At 40.9% G+C, this 18,336-nt stretch overlaps 2 protein-coding genes across 3 annotated transcripts; both read right to left on the reverse strand.

The window, feature by feature from the left end:
* Positions 1-4,119: 4,119 nt before the first annotated feature.
* Positions 4,120-12,737, reverse strand: chrna1 (cholinergic receptor, nicotinic, alpha 1 (muscle)). 2 transcript variants are annotated; one of them, XM_072683607.1, is made up of 9 exons: positions 12,686-12,737; positions 10,443-10,585; positions 10,280-10,324; positions 9,502-9,611; positions 8,404-8,599; positions 7,428-7,665; positions 6,897-7,120; positions 6,244-6,483; positions 4,120-5,231 (listed from the first exon to the last, which is right to left on the reverse strand). In XM_072683607.1, exons 1-9 carry the CDS (start codon positions 12,735-12,737, stop codon positions 5,103-5,105), a joined length of 1,377 nt encoding a protein of 458 aa, XP_072539708.1. In that variant the 3' UTR covers positions 4,120-5,102. The 2 variants fall into 2 exon arrangements, with proteins under 2 accessions (XP_072539708.1, XP_072539707.1); XM_072683606.1 differs by having other exon boundaries at positions 10,443-10,591.
* A 1,611-nt stretch (positions 12,738-14,348) lies between these two features.
* atp5mc3b (ATP synthase membrane subunit c locus 3b) lies at positions 14,349-17,744 on the reverse strand. The gene is made up of 5 exons (XM_072682872.1): positions 17,683-17,744; positions 17,383-17,481; positions 16,484-16,561; positions 15,651-15,841; positions 14,349-14,654 (listed from the first exon to the last, which is right to left on the reverse strand). Exons 2-5 carry the CDS (start codon positions 17,419-17,421, stop codon positions 14,540-14,542), a joined length of 423 nt encoding a protein of 140 aa, XP_072538973.1. The 5' UTR covers positions 17,422-17,481; positions 17,683-17,744; the 3' UTR covers positions 14,349-14,539.
* Positions 17,745-18,336: the final 592 nt, after the last annotated feature.

Here is an 18,336-nt window from a genome sequence, read left to right on the forward strand (position 1 = left end):
TAGTTTAATAAAGCGCCCCTCAGCTTAATAAGTCGTTCACTTAGTTTTTATTAATCATTTTATCCGTTTAATAAATCGTTCCCTTAGTTAAAAAAATCGTGCCCTTAGCTTAATAAATCATTTCCTTAGTTTTTATAAATAGTTCAACCAGTTTAATAAATTGTTCTCTTAGTTTAATAAAGCACCCCCTCAGCTTAATAAATCATTCCCTTAGTTTAATAAATTGTGCGCCCAGCTTAAGAAATCGTTCCCTTTTTTATAAATGGGAAATATTTTTATAAATCATTCTATCAGTTTAATAAATCACCCCCTTAGCTTAATAAATAATTCCCTTAGTTATTATAAATCATTCTATCAGTTTAATAAATCGTTCCCCTAGTTTAATAAATCGCCCCTTAGCTTAATAAATAATTCCCTTAGTTTTTATTAATCATTCTATCAGTTTAATAAATAGTTCAATCAGTTTAATAAATCTTCCGTCATCCAATGTCTTGACCTCACTAACGCTCTTGTAGCTAAATGCAATCAAATCTTCACAGCAAAGCTCCAAAATCTAGTAGAGACAGTTACTCCAACAAAAGCAGGACACACTCTTGATTTCAGAAGAAACGATGAGTGAGCAGGTGTCCCAATACATATGTTCAAATTGTGTATGTCAGCTATGTGAGCCTTGTAGTCAGGTTAAAGAAGAAAACTACAGACACTACCCATACTCATCAACTACATTTGGAGTAAGGGGCATTTGAAAATGGTGCACCGGTTCCTTTAATAGATGATCTGAACACTGCCTTAACAATGGTCTTGTGAAACTCTGCCCAGAGCAGAAGCATTCAATCGATCAGTAAGAGCTGCAGCATTAATTTGAGTTTTCCAAGCACTGCAGCTTTCACAGTCTTTCGCAGCTCAGGCTCTCTTTTCTCCATGTCTATCTCTCTCTCTACTTGTTATTGGCCAGAGGTGTAATCTGAATCCCTGGCAGCCTGAAGAGGATGATGATGATGCAGTCAGAGAGAAGAAGAAGATCCTCTTTAAGGATCTGATAGAGAAATGCCCCCTGACAGTGAAACAGGACACTTACACCAGCAATACGTATTGGAGTATGGTGATTGTAACCATAAGTATGGGACTGGTATATTAACTCTGAAAGTGATCCTGAGCTTCGTTTACAAAAAATCTGGTATAAAAATTAATAAATAACTAAATAAATAAATGGATACACTGTTTCACCATTGACAAGCATGGCCACAGTATAAAAAAAAAAACATAAACAAAAAATAAATTCACATTTATAATAAAAAAAACATTTAAACTGGTAGGAATCTTTACATTCCCTTCTTTGAATGATTTACTCTGGATAAAAGTGTCAGACCAAAGCCATGAATGTACATATCATTACTTTTTTGGATCATCTGCACAGGGAGTGCATTTTCTGACAATTAAATGGTCCAACTTAGCCAATGCAGTAGATGCAAACTATCAATGATTAATGATGCTGTCACCAGGCAGCTTAAACCTATTAAACCTATGTAGTAAAATGAATAAAATGCAGATAATGCACAGCAGCACAGTTTATTCTACATTTATTATACAACACTCTTCAATAAAGTACAATAAATATGTCATCAAATATCAGTTTGAAATACAGTTATGTGAAATGTTAGGGCACCCCATTAAAACCTCTTTAAAACCCCATAAAATGTTATTTAAAAATCTTGTAAAATTGAGTTGTAAAACAAAATCATATACACTGAGATTATGTCAACTTCTAACCCTTCATTAGTTGAGATTATTCGGCCCAGTCAGGCCCAGCTTTTGTCAGTGTGCTGCCTTCTCCAAAACACAATACAATACTGTAGCTTCTCAAAGGTGTTTTGTCAGCTTTGTCTTCTCAGTGGTTTGTGTTTTACGTGCTAAAAGATGAACAGGAAGAGTGCAGAGTCTTTGGGAACTCATACCATTAACCTCAGGCTTAATCTGACACACAATGCAAATGAGCAAATAATAAATAATAATAATAAAATTGATGTTTTTTGTACATTAATGGAGCCCTACAATGTCAAACTGTATTTACCTTGGCATAATAATGAGAGTTCAGTACATGGAACTGACATATGATGAACACTGTTGTTTCTCCTTCAAAATAAAATCCAGCATGCCTGAGACAGAGCTGAAAAACAGGCCAATTCCCAAACCCCAAAACTGTAAATGTAGCAGTCTCAGCTCATTATATTTCGTAATGTACCCCAGAGAATATGATGTTATTGATACCGGAGAGGAGCTTATTAATACAGGCTGCTACACGAACCAGGCCTTGAGACTGCAGCTTTTCCTGTGCTAGTGTCCATGGAAGGGGGGCTCAAACTCTGCACGCAACAAAGTAAAAGCTGGGGGGCAAAAAGGGATTTTTGCTAGGCTAAAAGCTAACACTAGGTGACTGGCTTTTACCATCTCTTCACCTTAATGTCCACTCCCTTAAAAACAAACTGGACGACCTCACCTGAACCAAAATGGAGCTAAGCTCACATCAGAAGGAAAAGACTCGACAAAGCCAAACCCAGGGAGGTAAGTGGGGGCAAGGCTAAGAGCTCCTCAGCTTGGCTACAAGCTCCTCAGCTTGCTAACAGCACATTGAGGTGAGAGGACACACCAAGAAGATAGCAGCACTGGTAAGACTCAGGCAATGAATAATTACAGTGTTTTTGTTACAGTATTGAATTATGCTATAATATGCCCTTAGTAGTAGGTAGTAAGTAAATGAAATTGGTAGTAAATAAGCCTGTGACATCATGTCTGAGGATTTGTATTTATAAGTTTAACTTAAAATACTCAATAATTGCATTCTTTGATATCATGCTACTTAGCATAAACTGCAGATTTTGCTGCGGAATCATGTACCAGAAATAATACTGCAACATGAACACTTTTAATGACAGTTAAAACGAGACAGGCAACTGTAGTACAACCAATGAGATCTTAAGAAATAATGTCCCAAACATAAAGTGAAAAATTACAGGGCGAATCGTGGCTGCACCTGACCCTTACACTTTTGATCCTGTAAGCCCACCCACGCCTTCATGACTGCCATGAGTGTGCAGACTCACAAACATGCCAGAAATCTTTCCACTGCCCGGTTCAGCTGGACCAGAGTGCTCTCACTGATCAAAACAGAAGCTAATTCCTAGAAAAATGAGTAACATGCAGATGAACAATAAACTGCCTACAGGACCTAGTGTTAGACACTGATTCACAGCTGCTGTGTGGAAAGACAACCCTGCTCAGGCTAGTTAAGCTGGCTAACATGGCCAGCATGACCAGCCTGGTCAACCAGCACAGGCATTTCTTGACTAGCACAGGGTGTGTTTTCATTTGAGTTTCATGGTGTAGATAGTCTTGCAGCATGACCAACCTGGTCAACCAGTATGGGCATGGTGCTGACCTTTGAATGATTAATCGCGAATGCTGCCTTCAACACAGCTGGCACAAGAGTTTCAGTGAGACCAGCCCCTGGCGCTGGGGATGTGTCAGTTTGCTAATTCTACTGTAAATGGAGTGTCATTACTGCACGCTACAATTGCTTTAACAGATGGACAAGAATCTTCTGCGCTCTTTGACGAGTGGAAAATGAAAGCAAACCAAAAAAAGCTTTTTTCCCCTGGGTGGTCATGTTATTTCCGACCAAAACAACCTGGAACACAAATCACGTCGCACATACAACCTTTAAAATTGTAGATAAGACCGTCTGAGATGGACTTTTTAAGCCAAATTTCTTCTGCACACAGTCATACATATTTCAGTGTTTTAGAAACCCACTGGTGGAGTCACTATTGCAATTTGTAATGAAATAATAATCATTTCTTACTTAATGGAACAACACCCACAGAAATACTCATCTGTAACTGTGATTGGTCGACATGCCCATAGCGCAGTTGAAAAACCAAACCACAAAGGGGTTAGAGGGCTCATTTTCATACTGTGGCCTTCTGATACCATATCACTGTCATGCAAAAAACATATCTTCAAAATCGCAACTTTACAGGAGAAGGAAATAAAACTTCTTAACCTTTAATGGAAGTCAATGTAAAAATGATTTATTCCAAACCATTTTAGAGTATTTCTATTTGTCCATTAATAAAGTTGGACACAATATAAAAAGCAACTGCCAGATTCACATTATATTAAATCCTGAAAAACGACAAAAATGAAGATAAGAGACTTTTGCACGGCAGTGACGATATAAAGTGAAGGCCAATACTATGATTATGAATAACATAGAACATATTGTGCTGCCCTTAAAGGCCATATAGTTTGACATGTTTCATTTAAGATGCTTAATCTAAGTCTTAATTTAAGTCTAAACAAACTAAGCAGGTCCTAAAGAATAAATGTCAGTTACAGATGCTATTGTACAGCATCAGTGACCGTGCAAAGAACACTAGGTGAGCTGTGTAGCCACTTTTACAATGGTATGGCATATCCACACTAAACTGCACAATCAAACCAGTCACATAAAACATCGTTCACACTCACAAATCTCTATTACAAACATGATGTCTTAAGGAACCAAAAGCAGTTCTTCTATGGCACCCCATAAAGAACCATTTTAAGGACCCTTATTTTGAAGAGTAAAAGGTTATCTACTAAAACCTAACCGGAAACCTAAAATCTAGCAAATCTAGCAAGCACACAACATATCAACACGCACTGAAGCACATATTCATGTGCCTGAGCCAACCATACATGCCTCTTGTGTCTCTGCCCAGAGAAAAATCACAGATGAACGACATGCCGTGATCACACACACCAAAAGCCAGAGCTGCAGATAAATATGAACAAGCATTTGAGTCTTCATAAATACCAAGAAACTACGAGTGAAGTCTGACGTGTATTGCTAAGGTGTGTTAGTGGAAGAAACGTAAATGTCCAATCATATGTGTTGAATGTGTGTGCATCTGATCTCGTCAGCAGTCGAATAGGCTCCGCTGGCCCATGAACATCCAATCCGAGCAGATGTCTTGTCTGCCACAGCCTGACAGGGGGGCTGTGTGACGAAGGCTAGGCGTCTTAGAGACTCAAGCCCCAGGCTTCACTCAGGCCTCCAGTGCTCAGAGCATGTTGAGCTCGATGAGGCGCCCGGCGAACACTCCCACCGTGCCGATGATGCACACTGCCATGAATACACACAGCAGAATGTGATCCAGCACCATGGCGACAAACTTCCACTCCTCTGCAGCCTGGGGGAAGAGGCAGAGTGGAAGAGAGACAGAAAAGAGGAAGAACGTGAGAAGAGGGAAATATATTGCTGTGGTGCCGAGGTCGGGGAGTTCCACAGAGCTCAGAACGTGACCAGATACTAAATTCAAGAGAAGTCAAACAATCTGATAAAAGAGGAAGGAGAAGAAAGAAAAAAAAAGAAGAAGAAACACAAGGACAAGACGTCGGCCCCCAGCATCATCAATCTGCGGACTCACACAGCAAGAACCAGTTCTAGATCTTTCAGAGCAGCATGGTTTAAGGTTTGCACCCTCTAGTGGTCAGTCAGTTGCATTATGGAGAGTTTATTTGTTTTATGTTTTTGTGTCGAAATGTGTTAAAATATACAACATAAAAGATGAATTATTAGTTAGCTATCTACCTACACTCATAAATAAAGTGTCTTAAAAGTTATTTTAGTAAAAGAAATTGTTCTGTGTAGAACTACGATGACGTATGACAACTGACATCTGGATGCTTAAAGAGTTATTCATCTGTTTAACACACTGAACCCTAGTTTTATTATTCATTTATCAGTCCTAATGCAGTAACCATCATGAACTATTTGTTAACCAATTAGTTTAAGTAAACAATTTGTGGTGTCCCACTGGGCCCTGTTTTAGGGTCCATGAAGCTGATGCAGTAAAGTAGTTATGAGAATAAAGAACTGCCTATGACTCTTTTTATTCACTCTGGATAAGAGTGTCTGCTAAATGCCTTAAATGTAAAAATACTCACAGGTTTTAAGGGGTTTAAAGGGTTTTCGAATTGGTGGAAAACCTCTTGTAGATGGTGGTATACAGCACCACATAGGGTTTCACTATTGCTACAAGTCAAAGAATCCTTTTTGCTTTGAGTGCACTTTTTTAAGTTGATGCAGTTCTTTCATAGCAAAAGAGAGAGACTGTATCTTCTATAAGTTCAACTTACCAGTTCTCTATTCTGAACAATGCAACTATCAACAATATCGATAAGCAGGCAGGATGTTCTTACATTGTTGGACTCTTCATCGTCCCTCATGGTTTCAGCGATGTATTTGATGCCTTCAATGGCGCTGCGCACGTCTGGGTTTTTGATGATGGGTGTCTGGAAGGTGACGGAGGTGGGCGTGGGCTTGCCCGAGATGTCTGAAATGTCAATATCTGGTGGAAAGGAGCGCTTCCCTTTCCGCTCCTGAGATGGACGCTTCATGGTGGAGAAGAACATGAGATTTGGGATGGTATTGATGAAGATCTGAAGCACAGGAAAAGAGGGGCTATCAGCACAACATCTGTACAACAGCAATGTTTCCAATGAAACCACATACCACCAATTAATTGTCAAATGCCTAGAATCAGAAAATTTCAGGCCTCCAGCAATAATTAGGGTCATTTGCTGTGTAATCGAGGCCAAAGCTTTGCAGTTGACTCTTGATTGTCAGATGCCTAAAATTAGAGAAACGAGTCTTTTTGGAATCAGCTGATTCTTAGGATTATTTCAATAAGATTATTTGATTATTTAATCAAGGCCAAAGCTTTGCAGTCGACTCTTTGGATTCAAACACCTGGAACTCTTTCAATCGAGTCCAAAGCTTTTTTGTTGACTCTTGACTGTCAAGTGCCCGGTATTGGAGGACTCATTGGACTAATTTTGGTCTCTATACTTACCCTCCGGACCCAGGGAGGCATGGTATGTGTGCTGGGGGAGCGGTGGTGTGTGTTGATAACGATGACAGTGATGATAATGGAGGCAATGACAAGGATCATGGTGAAGAGCATGTATTTGCCGATGAGCGGAACGGCGCTGGAGGTGGAGGGGATCAGCTCAACAATGACCAGCAGGAACACAGTCAGAGACAGCAGGACAGAGATACTGAGGGTCATCTTCTCACCTACACACACACATACACACACACACACACTTCCAGATGTTGGCTGTTCACCACCTCACCTCATCCCCAACTCATCCCAGTGTAATTGGATAGAGCACCATTATTCCAGAGACCGCAGCTTAATGTTGGGGGGCTTTATGCCCCTCTAGCCTCCACTTTACATTATGCATGGTGCCTGTAGGTTCATGATTATCTGCTCCAGAGAATCAAATTTGATGGGCAATACTTCTCTACAGGGACTAGACAAGCTGTGTGTGTGCATTTGCACATCATCAAAAATTAATAACCTATAGAAGTACAGAATTACCTGAGTCAGTGGGCAGGTAGAAGACCAGGCCGGTGAGGAAGGAGAAGAGCATGCAGGGAATGATGACGTTGACAATGAAGTAGAGAGGTAGCCTCAGCATAAGAAAGTGGTAAGTGATGTCCAAGTAGGGTGTGTCCGGACAGCAGGAGTAATACACCCAATGCTTCCAACTTCTGTAGTCCTTCATCACCCACTCGCCACTCTCCATGAAATTACTAAGGTCTGGACGGTCACTGTCCTATATATATAAAGTTAGAACAGTTGCAAGAGAGGGTGGAATGAATGAAGAATGAAAAGAGTGTGGTAAATATGTGTTATATGTAGACATCGTTTCATCAGAACACATTAGAGCAGACACAGGTAAACATAAATACAGTAAAAAGGAAAAAGAATTTTTCATTAAAAAAAAAAAAATAGTTGTGATCTTGTGAGCTAGTCTGAAGAACAAAGCTTGGTTACAGATTCCTCTTGGACTTCCCCAGCCAGCACAGTGTGTATGTGTTCAAATACAGAGAGTGATACTTTATATAAATACACTATATGTCCAAATGTTTGTGGACACCCCGTCTAATGAATGCATTCAGCTGCAAATGCACACACAGCTTGTCTGGTCCCTGTACTGCCAATATGATAGGACTCTCTGGAGCAGATCAACATGAACCTATTGGCGCCATGCCTAATGCCAGGCGTGGGCTAGAGGGGCTAGAGAATTTAACTAAATGTGAATTGAGCTGTGTTCTCTGGAATGATGGTGGTCCATCCAATCCTTTTGGGATGAGCTGGGGAGTTAAGGATGAGGTGGACAGTAGAGACAGTTATGCCAATAAAATCAGAATAAACTCTATTTAAATACCCTTGATTTCAGAAGAAACAATGAATGTGCAGGTGTCTCAATACTTTTGCCCATATAGTGCATTTATTATATTATATACTGTATGTGTGTAATAATGACTAATAATGTAATAATGTCAGGTACCGGGTTGATGACGACCAGGTTGCCATCATAGGTCCATGTGCCGAGCTTCATGCTGCAGTTCTGCAGGTCGAAGGGGAAATAAAGCACCACGATCTCACAGTAGCTCTTAAAAATAGCTGGAGGATTCCATGTGATCATCCCAGTATGATCCAGCAAAACCTTAGTCTCATGCACAATGGCAAAGTCTCCATCAGCACTGCACACACACAAGCAAATACATTAGATTTATATTAAATATGTTTATGTAAACATACTCCATACAGCACACAGTTGTGGTCAGAGGTTTACATGCATTCATCATAAACATAAATGTCATGGTAATATTGGGCTTTCAAAGATTTTTTAAAACTTTTTCTAGGGCATAATGGCTGACAACCTACATATTTAATAGACATAAACAAATATTTGGTGCATAAGTTTTAATGTTTTGAAGGTTCAAATTAGGAGCTACATTAGAACCAATTTACTGGGGCATGTGGCCCCCTAAAATCGAAGGCGGTAAAAAGTCAATTTTATCCTAAATTGCTGAGCAGAACTACAGGACACGCCTTGCAAATTCACCAGAGGCACTCCATTTCCCATAATGCCCAAGCGTCTACTCAAAATCTTGAGCAGCTAATGCTTTCAGTAACAGGCAGTTATATGGAGCAATGGAGAGTATGGAAATTGAAAATTCATATATATTTAAAAGAAGGTCATCCACGCAACAGACAGAGCAATGATAGCTCATATGCATCAGTTACGTTAGCATAGGCTTCTATTTATGCTGGTAAAAGGGGCATTGATAACACAAGCTTGCAAAATGAGAGTTGTGTATAGTTCACATACAGCTTTATGCCACAAAGGAATGCATGTCTTGGACAGTAATATCAATGTACTGTAATGTAATAATAACTAATATGATTGTTCTAAAATTATTATTAAAATCATTTTTAACTAGTAATATTATTATGCAAGCAGGGGGTACAGATGTAGCCCTCTAAAGTCTGTGTGTGCTCCTGTACAACAAGTAGTCTAGAAATGCCCCTGTTTCACATTAAGTCCTATCCTAGTAAAGTAGCAGTACAGAATTTCAGACAGTGTGGAACACATACTTACTTGTTATAAAGCACTAAATCTGGTTTCCAAATGTCAGTGGAGGGAATCCGGATCTTTTTGATCCCGCCATAGTCGTCTGGGTTCCACTGCAAATTCACATCCTTCCATTCCTGAACATGTCGAGGGGGTAAAATGTTGGTTCTGTTAATACATAAACATTCTTAAAACTGTTACAGCTAACCCATCCGTCCATTACAGGTTATTTATTTAATAAAAAAAAATTATATCTCAAGCTCAAATACTCAAATACAAATACTGTGTCCCACACTGTCCTACAACATTTAAAGCAACATTATGTAGCAGTTGTACTTTAAAATAGAAAAATCATGCTGATGCTCCACTGACTGTAACAGGGAGAATGACGTCTCAGTCATTGCCACTTTGGGCCAGAACGCTGCTACTGCTACTGCACTGAGGTACTTTGGTGGAGCTGCACGAGATCTTACATAAGAACTGCGCAATGCTGCGTAACCTGAGTCATATTTGTATAAAATCCTAATCCTTGTTCTACCACCTCAGCTTATCAACAAATGTATGTGTACAGCTGTCCAGGAGGGAAAGCTCAAATCATGATTTTTTGTATTTATGGCAGTGGTGTAAACGTAATTCACACTCTCCAACAGTAGGGGGAACCAATGAGGAAATATACCAATTCTCACGTAATGCTGCTTTAAGCCTAAATACACAGCAGTTGAATTAGTTACTAAAGTGTGATGGTGAGTTCAGTTATTATCTACTACAGTGACTCTCATTAGCACTCACTAACAGAAAGCCAAACCTGTTTCAGGCGCACGTTGCTGGTGACAATCTGATTAACTTCATCCTGAGAAAGACAGACAGACAGACAGACAGAGTAAAAAAGTTGAAAAATAAAACATGAATTTTGAATGTAGAACAAAAGACAGAAAAAGAGAAAGCCAGAGAACTGTATCCATATTTACCACACTGATGAGCTGAATCAGCTGCAGTCCTACAGTCACTACCACAGCCTCGTTGAAGTGGCTTACAGGTCGAACCACCTTGTTATAGCCTTTAAACAGATCTTTCACCAGTTTTGTCTCATCAGAGGAGCACAGACCTGGACCTGGACCTGGACACAAAATACATTTTATGTATGAAGACGAATAGTTATTTGTAACAGATATATGAAAGATAGTGGTCTAAAGCAGTAATTGGTCTATGGCTAAAAGGTGTATGGTCCTAACATGTCCATGGCACTAATCAGTCTATGGCCAATTGCTAGGGTGCTAACATATTTAGCAATAACAGGTCTGTGGAGCTAAAAGGTTTATGGCACTAACAGGTCTATGGCTAATGGGGCTATGGTGCTAATGACTTATTGCTAACATGTCTATGGCACTAACAGGCCTAGGGCACTAACAGGTTTATTGCAGGGACATGGCGGTCTATGGCTAGTGGGATTATGGCACTAAGTGTGTTATGGATACCAGGGCTATGGCACTAAATGGGTTATAGCAGTAACGGATATGTGGTTTACAGGTGTATGGCACTGATGTGGTTATAGTAATAATATATCTATGGTACAAGTAATGAGGATACTGGATCAACAGGCACATCTATGGCACTAATAAGCCGATGGCACCCCTAATCCTGCTATGGTGCCAACAGGTTTATGGCGAAAAGGTCTACTAAGAAGGCTGTGCCACAAACAAGTCTGTGGTACTAACAGATTTATGATTATAGATCTATGTCATTAATGGTGCAGTGGTATGCTGCACGTATCAAACAATTTCCTGACACACACACACACCTAGTTTTAGATATGCATCACTATAGCTCTGAGTATAATTCCCTGTCGGCCCGACAAGGGCAAAATTACAGACACACATATACACAAACATTCTGCTGCTCAGGGGATTAGTCCTGATGGAGACAGGCAACTGCACTTGATGCATAGCTACTCACACACGCCACTTGACCTCCTAAAGGAGACACTGTGACATCTCACACACACATACAATCAATCTATGACAGATGAAGTATGCGTGCGATCTGTCTCTTGGCTGAATTTAGGTAAACAAGCTTCGGCTTCAAAAAAGAGCATGGGCACGCATCTCAACCAATGCCTTCAACCCACCAGGTCCCAGGTTCCCTGACCAAAACCACTGCCTCGGACCACCATGAATGCTAGTAATATCGGTAGCATTAAAAACTTAAAAACTAGCAAACATGATATCATATATATTTAAATACTAAGACTATTTTTTATTTTGATGATCTGGTGATCCTTACCCTTCATAATCTGAGTACAAAACATGTGACTGATATATGCACATATTTAAATGTAAAGGTTAAAGGTTAGGAAAAGTGCCTGGGTGGATCAACATCCTGCGTTGGGCCTCCAAAAGGCAGGGGATGTCTTAATGCATAGATGATCTGCATTTACACTGGTATTGTGTGTCTGAGTGTCAGTGTCTGTTCAGTTCATGGGAAGGGGTCCTCAGGGGCCACACAGGACCACAGTCTGTCCCTGGTCAGAGGTGACACATGCATGAAGGCAGGCTTCCAGGATTATGACCCGCGACTACTGATCTCTCCCTTTCCCCCAAACGAGGTGTCGTTTCCGTTACTGCAGCTCAGGTTGCAGCCCCCTCTCCACCCAGCACGAGCCCCAAAGAACGGGGATCTTCCTGATCTGCAGGTCTGCAGGTCTGCAGGTCTGCCGGCTCTCCAGCAGCCAGACAGTAGAGCCAGACGGCCTGTTACAACTGTGTGTAAAAACCTTGTGTTACAAAGAAATACTAAAAGTCCCCAAACGGCCCGTGCTGTAACCTGAATTAGAAACAGCAGCCACGCGGCTGCACATGCACCTGTCAATCACAGCGCATTCCTGCGACGGCTCAGCTATCTGGAGGAGTGTTAAAAACTTAACACAGCATTTAGTCACATTTGAGCATCTCAGGGTCATTATTCTGAATCTAATAGATCAAAATAAAGCTCTACTGATTCATTAATATGTTCGATACGGTGATCAACACGGTGAATGTTTGTCTACAGTGTAAACACACACGTAAAATACACTACAGCTGTGTCAATTTTAAAATATATACATAAATAATGTTAACTGGTACTAATAAGGTTACCATGACATGTCTGTTCATTATAGATATAGATATAGCTATATACCAATTACCTCAATAACTAGAGTCAAGCAGCTACTCACCAAACAGAGCCAGAAGTACCCCAACAAGATGAGAGAGGACTGAACGCTTCATATTCTGGCTGCGGTCGAAAATCTTCATTAATTAAAAATATATATTCTTTAATTTACTTCTCTGCAAAAATCGCAACCTTAATGAAGACCTAGCGATGGTTTTTCTGAAGCATTAGCGACTTTAGCAAACCCCTTTAAGGAGGAGCAGGGCGGGGCGGGGCGTGAACTGGACTGAACTGAATCGACGGTAGATTCAGATTACCCAAACGACTCCTTCGAACTGCACGTTTCAATGAACGGGGCATTCGATTCAATGAATCATTTGCGTACAGGGCGAGGCAGGGTGGAACATTAAAAAAGTGTATGTGTGTGTGTGTGTGTGTGTGTGTTGGGGGGGGGTGGCAAGGGGGGTCAGCTTTATTCACATATAATCCATATACAGTTACATTCAAGATAGCTACTGCTTTACGTCGATTTAAACCAAAACTATCATGTTTTAATCCAGTTTCTACTTTTTTAAACAAGGAACTGATAGGAAGGAGCAGGACAGTCTAGAGAGGAACAAAAGAAACCCAAGAGTGTCCTATGAAGTTTATCTGTGAAACGTTACGTGGTTTTATGATATTTGTAAGCTTCGGACCTTCCGGAACGAATCGATTCAAAACAAATCGACTCGTGCTTGAAGTGCGTGTGACAGGCGTGCGCGGGGCAGCCCCCACCTCATTTATTAATTATAGACCCCCAATCTGATACGAGCTCCCAGATACACACCTAATACTGAGAACATACTGCTGGGATAAACACCAGCACGTGGCTGGCGCTGTTTGGTTTGTCATTTGGGTCCAGAACACATGCAGGATACCTTAAAAAGGAGTTGTAAGCCTTCAGGGGTCATTTGCCAACCTCGGCATCTCTTGTACCAGATGTCATATGGGGAATTTGTAACAAATGGCCAGCACACACACACTACCAGAAATGGCATATTAACACACATTGAGAAGCTCTCAGGAGTACTGGCTTATTATAAACTTCACACAGTAAGTTATAATAAACAGACTGGATCTAAACTCTGCACAGTCTCCTAAATCAAGACCTTACTACAGGGTTCTTCTAGCAGTCCTGGAAAGCCAGTGTTTAGCAGTTTAGTCCCCACAGCCTTAGAACAGCTGCTGAACCATGCTAAACATTGGCACTCCAGCACCAGGACCTAAGAGACCCCACTCTAGAACCAAATGTTTAGGCCATCCTCCTAAAGACCTACCTTTCTTCCAACCCTAATTGATCCCAGTCACTCATTATTGCCCTCATAAGTCTCATAAGTGTTTGATTTGGCTTGGCAATAAGAAGAGTGCACTTAGAACATGGCTTTAGTATTTTTTTTTTTTTTAAGAAAGGTAGCAAACTAGCTATTTTCATCTACCCTAAATTAATGCACATTAATACCAGTTTACTCTCAAAGCCTGGTATCTGCAAGCAGACAGCCTTGCACTAAAAAAGCTGAATGACATCTGGCCAGACTAAACAAGCATCAAAAGCAAGCAAGAGCAACGCTAATTTAACTAGGCTTCAAGGCTACCCTAACCCTTATTACTGTGCATGCAATTCTTGTATCTTACAGGAATCAAAAGAAACACTTCCATTAAGGAATGAATAAAAAAATAAACCTCAAACATTTTAAATAGTGAAATACATGTGTTTTAATCGTGTATTCGGATACATTTTTACACGTTCTTCCATTTAGTCCGTCAGCCTTCCACAAAAACTTGGAAAAATGTACAACTGTCATGACACCAAACACAGAACTTTCGTTGGCCAGTGTAAGACGCGTGTCGTCACAGCGGGGATGGAGGACGGAGGCAGACTTTACATGGCGAACAGGATGAGGAAAGCAACCATCAAACAGAACAGACCCATGGCCTCAGACAGGGCAAAGCCCAGGATAGCATAGGAGAACAGCTGCTGCTTCAGAGAGGGATTCCTGCAGGGAACAAAGAGCATGAGAACATTTGACAAGTGCTTGAGATGCTTCAAATGGTAGCCAACCAGCATGAATAAGGATGCCTGGATTTGTACGGTGCCATGTTTGTGGCCAGCTCTTCACAACCAATTACACTAGACCATAGATTACATCCCATCATAAGACCAACACCAGAGAGCACCACTACAACCTGATCCCCTATATGCCTAGTCACTTTGACTAGTATCTGAATTGCAACCTAAGATTTTAGCCACACATTTACACTGGGTAGTCAAAATGCAAATCTGCTCATTACATAGCAATTACTGGTGTTTTGGGTGTGAAAAAGTCTTTAAGACAATGATGTGTTTATATTGCTATAACACGTGGCTCAAAAGTATCTTAGACCACCTCCTGAAATGGATAGAGCGATGGGATATCCGTTTTAACTGCGTCTTGGGAGCTTTTTTATCGTCCAGATATAACCCTAATACTCAAGATGCATTAAGGGATCAGGTGTAAACAGGGTCTCTGGCCATCAAGCATTGACCTACACATATCTTAGGTCAGAGAAAAGCAAAACTAAAGCTAAGCAATCTGACAAATCTGGGCACAACCGAGTAGAGTTCCTCAAACTTCCACTGGTGGATCACTGCAAATAAATTGCTAACGCAACGTAGTTTGTGCACAACAGCAAGCTAACATGCACATGACTTTTCCCCCCTTGTTTAGAATCTTCCTTCTAAACAAGGTGCTTTGATGTCCTGATCTAGGGATTAGCCTCCGATCTCGACTCAGATTTCAAGGAACAGTTTCCAGCTCAAACTGTTCCCAAGCTGCAGCGATGTGCTATAGTGCAGCAACCAAATCCAAGCCCTTCTTGTCAGCCAATTCATATTTGAGAAGCATTTCAAGCTTAAAGGACCAGATTTGTGCTAAAGCTAAGTTTATTCTTTGTAAAGCCTGACTTGTTAAACATAGCTACTGTAGCTGTCGTAGGTTGTTACTGTCGCGTACCTTGCGTATCCAATGATGAGACTGCCGAACACTGTTCCGATTCCGGCTCCTGATCCGGCCACACCCACAGTGGCGGCCCCAGCGCCAATGAACTTGGCGGCTGTGTCGATGTCACGGCTCACTGCGCTTGTCTGGAAACCCCTCAGTGCAACCTGGGACAGGGTGCTCTGTGGCAGGACAACTGGGCTAGTCTAGTGGATAAGGAGAAAGTAGTATGAATGAATGCTCCAAATGGAAATGTATAAAAATAAGTGAACAACTGGGACATTAAAGTACTGCACTGTATTAAACTACTGTACAGCTCAGATTATGAATAGCATGTTGCATCTTGTGGTCAGTGCATTAGTTTAAATTATTTGGACACTAATTCAAATGCTTTAATTTGTACAACTTCCCCCAATCCTGAAATGGAAACATTTACATATTAAGCACAATTCTGCAATACAATTCTGCATCAAATCAATCCTTGCTGAAGAGCATTACAATTGAAATAGTACCCCCCTCCCTCTTCATAATTGCCAATGTCACTAGTCTATAGTCTAAAACACTAGTCTATAATCCTGAGCAGTTACTGAAGAGAAACATCTCTGGTACAAATCATTAATTCAGCCACTCATTTTTCACTGAAATGAGTTACTGCTAAATCAGACCAAAATCCAATTGGCTGGCATTGGTATTCTAATCCCAATCCTCGACTGAGTCAAACAGGTGAAAACGGGGACAGAGACATCTCTAGACACGTACAAAAAGTAAGAAGTGACCCACAAAAGCACAAACAAACCACAGACCACAACCTAGCAGCTATTTGATGACAAACCGAGACCTGAACTCACCTCTGCAGACTTGACATCTGGCCTGGACAGCACAGAGGCAGAGAGGGGTCTGTAAAGCGCCCTTGAGCCAGAGCGAACCTGAAAAACAAAGGACACGGTTATCTGTCAGCTGTAAAAGCACATTAGTGACTTATAAGGCAGGGTCAGCCTGATGTATAGCAACTCTTAATGCCTCTTAATACAAGAGCATAGCCAGGTGGGCAGGACCCCTGCCCTAACTGCAGCTAAAAGACTTCCAGTTTAACCAAAGTCGGCTTCAATCCTGCCTGCCTTGGATTTATAAGACATCTAGCTAAATCAGGACAGATTTGCTCATCATGTCTGAAGGCAAGCAGATGATGCAGGCACGCCCTCAGCGCCTTCAGCTAGCCTAGGTAGCACTAGCTATACTGTGCAGAGGACGTTAGCTAGCTAACAAATGTCAGAGGCCTGAATTTAACAGGCCTTACTCGCAGTTTGTCCACATAAACGACACCTGTGTTAAGAGTAAGTGTGTTTTAGGGTTACATTTCCTCTAATAATGCAGCAGTGTGGCACCGCTGTCGGTATGAGAAGATGACCTTGAGTGAGGAAAGGCACTTCATACATTAGCATTAGCAACACAGCTAGCTAGCTAACACAACTGGCACAGAACTAGAGCTGTCTGGCAAGAGAGGGGCATAAAACCTTGCTCACCCAGACACATAAATGAAAAAAATATATAGTGGTGCACTAAATGCCTAAAAGATAACAATAATGACAATAATAAAGAACACAACCTAGCATAGCTGCAGGACAGCACCTCAAGTTCACCGGGCCTTTTCTGCACACTGAATTAAGACTAGCTCAGCCAAACACTACTGCCTAACTAGTGGATATTTAAAATACAAAAATACAAGCTTAATAAAAACGTAAATTACCAGTGCAGGCGTAGACACGAACTTAGCGCAGGCGTACATTTTCAGTAGCTAGATCTCGCCGACCGCTTCACTCAAACTCGGGCGGGATGAGCCGGATCACTGCGGGCAAACCGAACAGGTTAAGGTCAGTGAAATATCTCAGCACAAACGCACAAACCTGCGGCTAATAAGAGCCTCCGCAACGCAGCACAGTCGGGCAGAATTTAAAAAGACTGAAGAGACGACTCGAGAGAGCGTTAAGCGTTAAGATGACAGTAGATTGTGAAGCCTGAGAGCCGGTTAGAGCTCTCCTTCACTTACCGGGCTGCAGAGGTCGAAGCGCTGAGGAGCCGCTGCGCATGCGCCCCATCCCATTTAAGGGAAACCTCCCGGATGCTGGCGCTGCGTCATTCAAAGTCACGATGGACGAAAGGGAGACTCGCTCAGTGACCTGAATGGAGGTTCAGCTCACATTGTCTTAATGTAATTAACCCGTTTACGCTAAAATTTATTAATTTTATTTTATAAAAATAAAATAAAAATACTATTGGTCTATATGATAATTAGCCATGTAGCTTGACTGATTTGATGTTTGGTCTTCAGATTTGTGCTCAAGGAAACTTCCAGATTTACAGATATGAACATTAACCTCTTTTTATAATTTATAAAACACATATAATAATAATAAAGTTAAATAAATAAAGTGTACCATAAAACAGTTGTCACAAGGGATTTAAAAATGACTTTTATATTGTAGTCAGGGAACAACACCATGCAGTGTGGGGGACTATTAGTGCATTCATTCTGAAATGTTGTATAGAACCTGTATAGAAATATATAAATAATTAGTAGAAATCTAAAACAAAATATGAACACAATTTTGACAAGTGCAACTACAAACTGCAGTGCATAAACTAGTACAACGTCACTGGATATCATCATCCAAGGTCGAATAAAAGTGCACAGTAAATTGTG

Source organism: Salminus brasiliensis, chromosome 7 (genome assembly GCF_030463535.1).
Source record: "Salminus brasiliensis chromosome 7, fSalBra1.hap2, whole genome shotgun sequence".
NCBI lineage: Eukaryota > Metazoa > Chordata > Actinopteri > Characiformes > Bryconidae > Salminus > Salminus brasiliensis.

What these genes read in the sequence shown, in the direction of transcription:
- chrna1 (XM_072683606.1), bottom strand. Translation starts at nt 12,737, where the DNA reads ATGAAGCGTTCAGTCCTCTCTCATCTTGTTGGGGTACTTCTGGCTCTG. An exon ending in GCAACGTGCGCCTGAAACAG is followed by an intron (nt 9,612 to 10,279) that starts GTTTGGCTTTCT and finishes CGACATGTTCAG; the next exon opens with GAATGGAAGGATGTGAATTT. An exon ending in TGCCTCCCTGGGTCCGGAGG is followed by an intron (nt 6,484 to 6,896) that starts GTAAGTATAGAG and finishes CCTGTGCTTCAG; the next exon opens with ATCTTCATCAATACCATCCC.
- atp5mc3b (XM_072682872.1), bottom strand. Translation starts at nt 17,421, where the DNA reads ATGTACGCCTGCGCTAAGTTCGTGTCTACGCCTGCACTG. An exon ending in CAGATGTCAAGTCTGCAGAG is followed by an intron (nt 15,842 to 16,483) that starts GTGAGTTCAGGT and finishes CTTATCCACTAG; the next exon opens with ACTAGCCCAGTTGTCCTGCC. An exon ending in CTCATCATTGGATACGCAAG is followed by an intron (nt 14,655 to 15,650) that starts GTACGCGACAGT and finishes TGTTCCCTGCAG; the next exon opens with GAATCCCTCTCTGAAGCAGC.